This window comes from Bos taurus, chromosome 21, assembly GCF_002263795.3.
Source record: "Bos taurus isolate L1 Dominette 01449 registration number 42190680 breed Hereford chromosome 21, ARS-UCD2.0, whole genome shotgun sequence".
NCBI lineage: Eukaryota > Metazoa > Chordata > Mammalia > Artiodactyla > Bovidae > Bos > Bos taurus.
This window is the reverse complement of record NC_037348.1, coordinates 34,475,534-34,487,577: the sequence shown is the minus strand read 5'-3', so window position 1 is coordinate 34,487,577 and position 12,044 is coordinate 34,475,534. Positions and strand designations below refer to the sequence as shown.

General features: G+C 55.5%; 1 protein-coding gene across 15 annotated transcripts in view; it reads right to left on the bottom strand.

Moving 5' to 3' along the window:
* STRA6 (signaling receptor and transporter of retinol STRA6) overlaps window positions 1–9,505 on the bottom strand; it is a 29,633-nt gene extending 20,128 nt beyond the window's left edge. Inside the window, exons 1-2 of one of the 15 annotated variants that reach the window (XM_005221952.5) lie at window positions 9,306–9,505; window positions 2,698–2,830 (exon numbers count right to left, since the gene is read on the bottom strand). In XM_005221952.5, the coding sequence (XP_005222009.1) occupies window positions 2,698–2,813 (116 nt within the window). In that variant the 5' untranslated portion in view covers window positions 2,814–2,830; window positions 9,306–9,505. 15 annotated transcript variants of the gene reach the window in all.
* Between the last annotated feature and the right edge of the window lie 2,539 nt (window positions 9,506–12,044).

The window sequence follows — 12,044 nt, the reverse complement described above, 5'->3', positions numbered from 1 at the left end:
GACAGCTGAGTATCAGCATTTTCAAATGGTTCAGCGTAAACAGTCTCAGAGGTATTTAGGAGGAAGAATTGGCATGACTTAATGTGGAGGAGCGGAGGGAAGGGGCGTTTCTGGGATGGCTGAAGGGTCCTGGGCCTTATTCCAAGATAAAGAGTGAGGACCAGAGTCAAATGGAGTCCAAGGAAGCAGAGGCCTGGTACTGGGCAATTCAGAGGTGGTGATAGGCACTTGGGGACAGAGGCCAGGCTGCCATGTGGTGAGGACAGTGGGACAAAGGAGAAGCCAGAAAACTGTTTCTAGAGTTTGGGTCTGAGTGAGAAGCTGCAGAGGGCCCCACCAAGAGCAGAGGGTAGAGCACAGCTCTGGGGGTGAGAGAGGCTGACTGTCTGGGGCGGGGGTCTGCAGGCCTGGGGTCCAGGTGGAGTCCTGCTCCCTGACCCTGTCCCCCTCCCACAGCAGAGTGACCTGCACATCACCCTGGCGTTGGCCTCGCTTGGTAGGAGGGCAGGCCATGGAGGAAGCCTCCCAGTTCCGCCTTCCAGGCAGCCCTTTGAAGTGGTGGGGAGGTGACTGACATCCTGGACAGCTGCCACAGATGTATTTGTGTCCCCAGGCTCTGGCTGGGGAGCTCAATATTGATGATGGGTGGATGACACATGAGCACAGGCAAGTAGCGCCCATAACCTGGCCGGAGGAGCCTTTGGGGGGAGGAAGGAGCCAGCCTGGCTTCTATAGATCAGTCCTATGTCCAGAGAAGAACCCAGCCAGGGCATCCGATCCCCATCAGACGCACCCGCACCCCCTTACCTCTCCAGCCAGGCCCTGGTGCCAAGGGGGCACGTGGGTCAGTGTGACCAGGAGGTTGAGTCCGTCCCGAACACTGTCACCAGTGCCCACGGCCCTGACTCCAGCCCAGTGAGGCACAGGGGGAAACCCTGTCCAGAGCACAAGGGGAAACCCTGTCCAGAGCGCCTCCAAGTTTTGGGGCACCACCTCACCGGGGTGTCTGACTCACACGGGAAGAAGTGAGTCCAAATTCGCCTCCTTGGGATTCCCCTGGGCTCCCAGCTTCCTACTCCCCACCTCCAGCAATAAGCTCAACTTGGTTGGGCCAAGTACATAGAGTCAAACAAAGTTCTTCATTCTCACCTGCAGTGGGAGAAGGGAGCTACAAATACGAGATGTCACCTACCTCAGAGGTAGTGCTGCTCGTTATCCAGTCCCTGCCACGCTTCCAATTTTATTCTAAGGCCACGTCTAAATACCAGAGCCATGGAGCTGGCTGCAGGCACCTGGCCCCAGCCAATGCCTGGGCCCTGAGGTGGCTAAGGACACAGCTTCCAACTAACGCCTTAACGGGTGAAAGTCTGTGTCCTCCTGGGGCTCCTGGGCCTCTCTCCATTCTTCTGCTTCTCTCAGCTCACACACACAAACACACATACACACACACACACACACACACACACAGAGCAGGAACCTGGGGAGCCCTAGGCTTTCAGGCAAGGGAGACAGGTACCTTGTGCTGACCGCAGGACTGCTTCCCAGGTGGTCAGAACCCCAAGTCCTCCAAACAACACTCCTTCCCCCAGGCTGGGGTGGAGCCTCCCTCCCTGCCGGGTGACCCAGGCCTAGTCAGGCCGCAGCCCGGCCCCTGGGAAGGCACTAGAGCATTTTCCCTTCTCCAGTTTTGGTTGCTGATGGAGAACAGATGTGCACACATCTGGCTGACACCGCCCACCCCCTACCCCCGGCCTACCTCACCTTTTCAGTTCCCCAAACCCTCAGACAGAGCAGGGAGGTGGGGGATGGGGCCGAGGCCAGGAACAACAATGGGAGAACTGGGCTCCGGGGCCCACGCAGGCCGGACGTCCTTGGCAGCATGGGGGCACAGGGAGGCCCAGCTCCTCTGCCAGAGTGCCCAGACTAAACAAAGATAGAGGGATCTGGGCAGAGGCCGCTCCCTCCCCTGACCTGGCCCGAGCACTCCTGCTGAAGAGAACTGGATCTCCTATCTTCACGGAGCCTCAGACCAGCCTGCTCCAACAGGGCAGCCTGTTCCCCCAGGCCTCCCCCTGACCCGGGCCTGCTCGGAGAAACTGATGCTCATTAACAGCGCCCCAGGATGGTCACCTCAGAGACCAGTAACCCCTTGAAGGCAGGCCCGACTTCCCCCAGCCACTCACCCAGCACTCTCCGTCTTGGCTATAAGCCAGAGTCACCCTGCCCGGTTGGATCTGAGTTTGCAAGAGGGGCCCCAGGAGTCTGTTTTTGAAACACACCGCAGGGAGTTCCCTGGTGGTCCAGTGGTTAGGACTCAGTGCTTTCATTGCCAGAGCCCGGATTCAGTCCCTAGCCAGGGAACTAATATCCCGCCAGCCATGTAGCATGGCACCACCATCCCCTCCCAAATAACAGTCAAAAAATAAACACACCACACAGGTGATAGTTAGGCGCCTAGCCTGGCCAAGGTCCCCCACCTCAAGTATCTTAACACCAGCGTGAGGGCTGTTCTCGCAGAACAGAGGAGGAGCTGAAACCCAGAGAGGCTGTGACTTGCCGAGGGTCCACACAGCGAATGAGCAACAGAGTCCCTCTTAGCAATCCTTGCTCAGGGTCTCCTCACCCGCCCCCCAATATCAGTAACCTCTGCCACACCCCACATGCTGGCCAAGAAGAGCCAGATAGAGTCCAACTCACCCCTCGGGCTGGAGCTCCTGGCCACCCTGGGGCTCGTCGATGTACCAGCTGTCATAGGAATCCTCGCTGTCAGTGGCCCCGGAGGAGGTCTGGTTCCCTGCCGCCTGGGTGGACATCCTCAAGCCCTTCTCCTCTGACCCCAAAGAAGAGGGAAAAAGCCACTACAGATGTGAAAAGAGGCTTAGGGGGGAAAAAAAAGAAGAAAGAAAAGAAAACCCAAACAAAGAAACGTTTCTCTTTAATCCTAAAGGTTACTTTCTTGCTTTTAGCTCTCTGGGAAAAGCCCGTTTGGGAGTGAGGGCTGCAAGAGGAGGGAAGGGCTTCTCCTGTCCCCTCCTGTCCCTTCCCGCCCAGTCTCGTGTGGTCCTGCGGGGTCGGTGCCCCCCGGGGGTCCCTGGGCTCTTGCTAGAGCACCTGTCTGTCTCTTTGTGACTGGCCACGGGTAGGCTTTGCCTCAAAGCACCATTTTCAAGGAAGTTTTATCCAATCCAAGCTGCCCAGAGAGACCTCCCCCCTTCCTTCCCCTCCTCCCACCCACCCAGATGGACCCACAGACACACACTCAAGGAAGGACCAGGGAGGAAGAAGCTGCAGAGATGAAAGGGTGGGCGGGCAGCGGGCGGGCTCAGCACACCCGGCTGGACTCTCCCAGCTGGGCTCCTGTCCCCTCCCGCTCTCGGGGGTCCTGCCCAATCCCCTCCCCTTTGTTCAGGTTCCCTGGAGACCATCCCCCAGCCTCAGCCTGCCCCTCGCTGGACCCTGTGGGCGCCAGTGATGGGAACATACCCAGGGTCCTCGCAAGCCCCCCTCCCAGAGGTGGAGGCCCGGCTCCACTGGCGGTCCGAGCCGGGGAAGAGCGTGGCCTGGAGGGCCGGCACCTGACTGCACCCACATACCTGCCTTCCATGCCTGCCCCAAATCGCTCACACCTTTGCCCAGCACATCTACTGGGCCCCTACTTACAAGTCAGGCATTCCGGCAACCCAGGGAGACTGCTGGGGCTGGGCCAGGGGTGGAGGCAGGGGAGGGAGCCCGTCCGTTCCTTCTCCTGGAGGAACATGTGTCCCTCGCGGGTAAAACCTTTTTGTTTCTCCAACTTGATTTCACAAGGAGATAACTCACCCCCACAAGGCATTTAAATTAGTCCTTTAAACTCGAACCAGACCCGTGGGTAGGCAAGAGCCCTGCCTGCCTCCTGTTCCTCCCAGAGTGTGGGGTGTGGGTGAGGAAGGCAGGAATGGGGGCTCCTCTCCCCTTCCTGGTCCCCAACTGTGGGTGGGAGTACAGCAAGATACAGAAGAGGCAGAGAGCGGTTCTCAGGACCCTACTCCTGGGTGGGAGTCAGACCCCCTCCCTGAACTTTTGAGGGTCCCTGTCCTTTCAATACCCCACAGGTGCCTGAGCCACTGCCTTACCCAGCTAAGGCATTCATTCAACAAGCTTCGGAAAAGGACATTTATCTATTTATTGTTTTAACACAAATTCACTGAACATCTACTAAGTGCCAGCACTGTTTGGGGCCCTGTGACAGGAAAGTCTACAGTTTAGGAGGATGAAGCAGTTTAGGAGGAGGCGGTAAATAAGCTAGAATCTGAAGGTTACAAAGGGAACACAGATTGCCCTGATGTACACCACAAGAAACTGAATTTGGTCTGAAAGGACGAGTTGGGTGGGCTAGAGGGAAGCATGTTCCTGATAGACAGAACAGCCTGAGTGATGCTCAGAAGGGTCAGAGCTTGAGATCCTAAAAGCTGTCCTTCCAAATTCTGTAGCCAGGCCCACCAAGCCTTCCAGAATTAGGACATGATTTTGCTCTGTTGGCCTTGGCTCCTCCCTCTCCTTCCCAATGGCCCCTCTTCCAGGAAGAGGGCTCCGGCCACCCCTCCCCTCCCCAAAAGAGACGTCAGTATCTTGCTGACTCAGAGCTGAACCTGAACTTTGATGCAACACAGGAGCCCACACTGCCCATCTGATTCCAGGCATTTGGGGGTGAATCCTGCCTCCCAGGCCCCGCTACAATCTCCTAAGGACAGAGCTGGGTCTCTGCTCCTCTGCCCTCCTTCCCCCGATGCACAGTAGCCTGGGGCCACACAGGCTATCTAAACTGGGTTTGGCTCGCTGCCTGCTCTGGTGACCATGACTCCTCCATGGGCCTGTCTCGTGCAGGCTGCTGTTTCTCCAGGCAGGTTTCCACAGCCCTCTGCTCCAGCACCCACGCCCACCTTCCCTTCACTGCTCAGGAGTCTTAGACCCGTAGCTTGTATGCATGCTCGCTAGGTTGCTTCAGTAGTGTCCGACTCTTTGTGACCCTATGGACTGTAGCCCACTGTCTATGGGATTCTCCAGGTAAGAATACTGGACTGGGTTGCCATGCCCTCCTCCAGGGGATCTTTTAGGGAACAGCTAACTCTCTGATGTTAAATCCCCCTCCTGATTCCTCCAACAACTGGAATTCAGTCTGTGCTGGGGAGCTCACTTGCTCTACCAGGTAGAGAAGTTCGGAGCTGGATAAATGCCCATTAGAAACTGCTTCCTACCCTGCGGGGAGCCTGAATCTGCCTTCCCAGTCTGGTTTGTTCATCCCCTCCTTCATTCAACAGCTCTAACTGCAGGCCGATTATGTGCCAGGCAAGGTTCTCCACACTGAGAATAGAGCAGCGAGCAAGACAGAGAAAGTTCTGCACCCCAGGGACCTTCATGTGTAGTAGGGGCGGGGAGAAAGAACATGTGTCACGTGTGCTGAAAGGGAAAATAAAATGAGAGGAGGGAGGAGAGACAGATAGACAGAAGCAGGTTATTTTCGGCAGGATGCTGAGGACAGGCCAGGTGAGAAGGTGATGTTTGAGCAGACACCTGAATGAAGGTGGGCACCCAGATAGGCGCTGAGGAAAGGCATTCACGCTGCCTGGAGGGGCCTCCATCAGCCTCAGGGGCTGCAGCCAGACCAGCAGGGAGGGGCCCAAGCTACAAGGTCCAGGCTTAGCCCCTTCCCCATAGCACCCTTTCCTGACCCAAAGCCTGCTCTGCTTCCAAAGAGACCTCAAGTGGAGACTGTGCCTCCTCCCAGGACTAGCCCGGTGCCCATGCAGAAAATGCAGAGACCACTTTCAGGAAGGCCCTAAGCAGAGGTGAGGAAATGATGAGCTTCGCCTCTCTCCCCAGGTCCAGGCACAGTGGAGAGAGGGCAGCAGTTCCCCTAGTCAGGGCCAGGCTGAAAGTGGTAGGAAGCAGGTCCAGAAGAAAAGAGCTGGGTTTCCATATGGCAGGGAGAAGTGCCCTGGTTGGGCAGGCAACCTACCTGGATTTGAGCCCTAGGACGGGCTGTGTGACCGTGAGTGATTCCCTTGGCTTCTCTGAGTCTCAGCCCTGCCTCTCTTGCAGGATGGGGTAGGTTATCCAGCCAGGAGATTCTTTGATTGTGGGCTCTCTCCTCTCTCCAAGGCCCCCACTCCCTCCCCTCAATGACTTCATGGCCCAGGAATGTGGAGCCAGCACACCAGGCGCTGGTTGTAGTAAGAAGGTCAAAGCCACAGAGAGAAGCGATTGCCCAGGGTCCCCCATTGTCTTTCACCCACCCACCCTCTTGGCCCCCCAGTAGAGTGGCCTCCACTCTGGTGGGGGCAGGGAAACAGGCTGGGTTGAAGATCCATGGCTACTGGGTGGTTGTGGAGCTCAGGCTAGGAAGGGGACCCCACTTCTTGAGCCCAAAGCACCACCCCAGCTTGAAAGTAGGAGAGCTCACATCTGTGAAATGGAAGGTTACCACTGAGGTGTTAGGAAGGACGCAGCCCAGTCAGATTGGGAGCTGGTGAGGAAAAGTCATGAGAAAAGAAAGATGGTGATGACATGCTCCTGAATTCCTCCAAAGGCCTGGAGGCAGAGGACAGGGCAGGCCCTCTGGGGTTGGCTGTATGGGGGACTCTATCCAGAAGAGTCAGAGACCGGCACCTGCCCTCAGGAGAGGAGGGGATGTCGAGTGGAGGTACTTGAAAGACAGTGAAATCTTGGAGAAGGGAGAAGAGGGGAGGAGGAATAAAGAGATGATTTGAGCAGTCTTGGAGGCTTCCTGGAGGAGGGGGCCTGGAGCGAGGCCCAGAGGCACAGAGGCTCCGACTATAAAGAATCAGCCTGCAATGCAGGAGACCTGGGTTTGACCCCTGGGTTGGGAAGATCCCCTGGAGGGGGAAATGGCAACCCACTCCAGTATTCTTGCCTGGAGAATCCCATGGACAAAGAAGCCTAGCAGGCTGCAGTCCACAGGGTCGCAAAGAGTTGGACACGACTGAGCGACTAACACTTGAGCAGTCTTGGAGACTTCCTGGAGGAGGGGGCCTGGAGGGAGGCCTTGAGGTCAGACAGAGTCAGCAATGGCAGCAAAGATGAGGTGTGTCATAGGAGAGTTGAGAAGGGGAATTTGAGAGGCAAGGAGAGTGCAGAGCAGGGGTCAGAGATGCCTGGCACACTCAGATGAGGCCAATGCCAATACCCAAGGAATAGCCCAGGCCAACAGGGCTCCCAGCTGAATACAGATCTGAGGGTGTTCATGCTGACAGGGGGTCACTAAAAGCTTCTGGACTTGAGCAGACAAAAGTCATCTGCCATCTGGGTTTGGCACTGAGCTGCCCGGCCCTGCCCCTTGGGCTGGAGTTGGCCCATGCAGGCCTCAGGACAGGGCTTCCTTCCTCTCCGTGTTTTTGTTCAAGTTGATTAAATCTGAGGAATTTCTGCGTCCAGGAACAGAGGCCCACGTGTGTGCCTTCAGCAGCCCATGGTTATCAAAATCCTTAAAGGGCAAAGTGCTAAGCTTAAAAGGAGCTGACAGCGGGCGGGAAGCCATGAGGAAGAACCTCAGACACACCCCCAAGGACCCCCAGTTCCTCCAGAGCCCCCCACTTAGCATCTTAGCAATATCTCCAGAACTTTAATAACACCACAAGAACTCCCAGAACCCAGTGTCAACCCTTAATGAGCCCCCAGAACTTCAGTAACAGACCAGAACATCTACAACACCCGAGAACCCCAGCCACCTTCCGAGGACCCTCAAACTCTGGCAGATCAGGCATGGGTGGGGCAAGATGGTCAAAATCATAGTGGGTAGGTTCAAAAGGCCCAGAGACCCCTCACTGCTCACCACACTCCCACCCCAGCTTTTGCCTTAGAAGTCCAACTGCACCCCCTAAATTACTACAGCACCCAAACCTCAGTAACATCCCAGAGCCTCAGCAACACTCCAGTCTCCGGCAGGGAGACTGAAATCTCCCACAGCAGACAATGGCCAAGGAGTGCTTCAGTCCAGGAGTAGGGGGACAGCCCATGCCCCTGCCTGTGCAGCCCAGCCCCCCACGAGCCTGTAGATAAGCAGCGAAGGCGGGTTCAACCCCATGTGGACCTATGAGCTCTGGGTCTGTCCCCATCTACACAGTGCACTCACACACACACACACATATTGAACTGCCCCCTGCACACACAGGTACCTAATCCTAGCTCCAGACCCAGCCTGACCCCATTCAGTGGTTGGAAGGCAGCGTTACTGGCTGCTCAGCTTATGAGGGAAAAGTGTGGGATAGCTCTCTACTCCTACCTCCCTTGCCACATGGGAGCATCAGTAGCATCATCTGATATGCCCTTCTTGGAATTCTCCTGCCCCCTCACCAATAGCATCACCACAGCAAGAGAGATTGAAGCCAGAGTGCTCTGGCATGAGTGTGGGCACTGGTGGGAAGGAGGGCAGCCAGCTCTTTCAGGGGAGCAGTTGTTCTTCCCTTCCCAGAGTGCTAGGCTAGAACTGGTTCAGAGGAGGGAAGGCAGGGAGGCAGATTTCAGCTCAAGACAAAGGTAGGTTTCTTAATCTCACAGAGTAGTGAGCCCACCACAAGAGGCAGCAATCAAGAATCAGCTAGTAACATCAAGATGCTACAGAGGGTTTCCTGCCTTCAAAGGAGGACTGGTCAAAAGGCCATGAGGACTCCCCCAGCTTTAGAGGCCTGGATTCTCACTTCCTAACACCTCCTCCCTAGGATGGTACCACCGTGGTCTGGTCTTGAGATGTGGGCTTTGTGCTACCCTCCTTCCTCACTGAGGACACCGACTACTGGGCAGATCCCGAGTTCTCCTTCCTCGTTGCCTGCTGACTACAGGACAGGGCTCTCCATCAATCTCTTGCCCACTTTCAAATCCTATGTGCTCAGTCGCTTTAGTTGTGTCCAACTCTTTGTGATCCTACGGACTATAGCTCACCAGGCTTCTCTGTCCACGAGATTCTCCAGGCATGAATACTAGAGTAGGTTGCCATGCCCTCTTCCAGGGATCCCAACCCAAGGATGGAACCTGCGTCTCTGGTGTCTCCTGCATTACAGGCAGATTCCACTGAGCTACCTGGGAAGCCAACAAAGACCTTATGCAGACACAACTGTTCTGATGTCCCCCTGTCTTTTGGAGCTTGCACTAGCTCCCAGGGTACCCCAAGTCCAGCCATCTCCAGGCCTCCAACCTCATCCCCCAGAATTGCTCAACCCTACCATTCCTGCCTCCTTCCTGCCCCACGTCTTCATTTGTGCTCTGCCCCCCACCATACCTTTTCCTTGCTCCCCAACCTGTCGCAATCCTACCTGGCCCGCAGACTTGGCTCCAGCCCCACTGCCACAGCGTCCTCTTGACCTCTCCCTTCTGTATCTCTTCCTTCTCTTTAGTGATCACCCTCAGGAGTCCTGTGCCTCCGGGCAGACAGAGTACTCCCCACTACCTGGAACCTCCTCCTCTGAGCACCAGCCCCAGCTCTGGCTCGGATCCCGGAGGGATGACTGGCTGTACCGCCGTCTCAGCACTTGGCCCTGAGCAGAGTCCCCAGCACCTGCTTTAAAAGGTGTTTGATCTCCTCCCTCCCTCCAAGAAAGGCAGCTTCCTCCTTCCCACCAGTCCTGGCCCTGCCCCTCCTCCCGCCCCCCAGGCCTCCCCCGCCCCCCAGGCCTCCCCCACCCCCCAGGCCTCCTGCCTGTGATTCCGGGGATCAGAGAAGCCCAACCCACCCCCATCTCTCCAGCTCAGCCCCACAGCCCTGCTGGGGCCCCACACAACACACAGGGCGGCTTGTTTTTGGCAGAGACTCTCCAACCCCCAAACCATTTGCCCGAAACTTGATCTCCTTGGCCCTCAGTCACCTCAGTGGAGAAGCCTGCACGGGGCTTTCTTTGATGGCTGAGTTTCTCCAGCTGTGGCCCTGGGTGGGTTCAGGAACCCCCCACCTACCTCCGTTTGTCACCATCCATCACTCCCGGGGGCCATTGCCTGATGAATTGCACCAGGCCGGAGGGGAACCAACCAGCTAATCTTTTAATAACCCGATCAGCATCCTGCTGCTGCCCAGCTGGGCTGAGGGCCCTGACCCTGGGAAGAGGGGAATCTGTCACACTTTCATGGGGCCTTGGGGCTCAAAATTCAGGTAGGATCCATTCCGGGGGAGAGCCTAAAGCATCTCTTGAAGAGCTTTCTTTCTATTCTAGAAGGCTGGGGTTTTGGGGGCTGCTATTCACCCCAAGCACAACCCCCAAGGCTGCAGGAACAGTCGCCCCATCCCTGTCCCTGAGTTGGGAAGGAGGGATGTTTGGATCAGATTTTCCCATCCTCTCCCCTCCCCACTCCCCCTAGGAGGGGTGACCTGGAAGGGTGTGAACCAGATAGGGAAGGAAAACAGGGCTCAGAAGATGCAAACATATGGTGCTATGGTAGTCAGGGAGGGAAGGAATGAAGGTGGGGACCAGAAGCAGGGCCCTCAATTCCCAAGAGAAGGATACCAGGGAGGTGTCTTCTGCCTCCTCAACCTGGGAAGGGGATCCAGTCAATGAAAGGGTGGGGCAGCCTAGGCACCAATTAGAATGTGAAATTGGCTTCTGGTGATGGCACAGACCCCAGAACAGGACTTCCGTGGCGGTCCAGTGGTTAAGAATCCACCTGCCAATGCAGGGAATGTGAGTTTGAACCCTGGGTGAGGGAAGATCCCACTTGCCATGAAGCAACTAAGCCTGTCCCCACAACTACTGAAGCCCACGTGCTGAGCCCATGCTCTGCGACAAGAGAGTAGCCCCCACTCACCCAATTAGAGAAAGGCCGCACACAGCAACGAAGACCCAGCACGGCCAAATAAATACATTAAAAAAAAAAGACCCCAGAACAGCGGGCACAGAAACGAGGATGTTGCCAGAGCTGTGCCTGCCAAACGGGAGGGAGGGCAGGAGGACAGGAGGGAGATGGAGCCGTCCAAGCCAGGATGGAAGGGGTCTCTGACCTGACTGTTATCTTCCCCATGGAGGATTTTCACAGAAAGGGTTAAACCCCCAACACGAGGAGAAAATTCAACTTTGGCCCATTTTTAGAAATCTGTCCTCAAGGACCACTTGTATATATATGCAGAGAAGATGCCCAAGACTGTCAGTAATGTACTAATTTGTCAACAAGCCCAATATCCATCAATAAACTTTGATAAGTCTGTATGGTAAGGTACTGTTCAACCATCACAGAGTGAGGTACCTCCTCGTGAACCAACAAGGTAGAGCTCCAAGGCAGAACGCCATGCAATAACCAAAAAGGCAAGTTGCAGAACGCTATATGCATATGTTCCTTTAAACTAGGTACATATTGTATGTGTGTGTGTTGTATGTATCTCTGTAAACACACAAAATGAAATGGACAGACACACATCAAACTGTCCACAGTGATCACACTCAGGGGAAGGATGAGTTTGGGGAAATGAAGGGCGATTTTCACTAATAAAAACTATTATCTGTCTTTAGTAAACAAAGGAAAACATTGTAAGGCTGCGTGGACGCTGCTGTGAGGAGCTGTGACACCATCACTGAACTGTGTGAAATGGATTCTGTCCCCAGTCTAGTATGGCACATTTCACAGTATTCCTTGAAGTTAGATGCAACCCTGTGTTCTACGTATTAGCCAATAAGATGGAAAAAGAAATGCTGAGCATGACTTCCAAAGAGCTGTTCTTTTAAAGAGGGGTGGTTTCTTTAGCCCTTCCTTCTTCCAATCGGTTGAAATGTGCTTGTGATGGCTGGCCCACAGGCAGCCATCTTGGACTATAAGGTAAAGGTAATGAGTTAAGTAGGAAAGAGCAGTAAGTTAGCGGCAAAAACAGAGTCTGAGTTAAGACCACATCCTAGGGCTGGAGGAGACCTCAGAGACCCCTGCCTGAACCCACATCCAGAGGAAACAGAACCAGAGGGGGCACGGGATGTGTCAGGGGCAGCGACTGAGCTAGCAGAAGCGTTGCCAGAGGTCCCCCACCCCATCCCACCCACACATACACACAGAGCTCACGGTTCTTTCCCCAGAAACCTCCC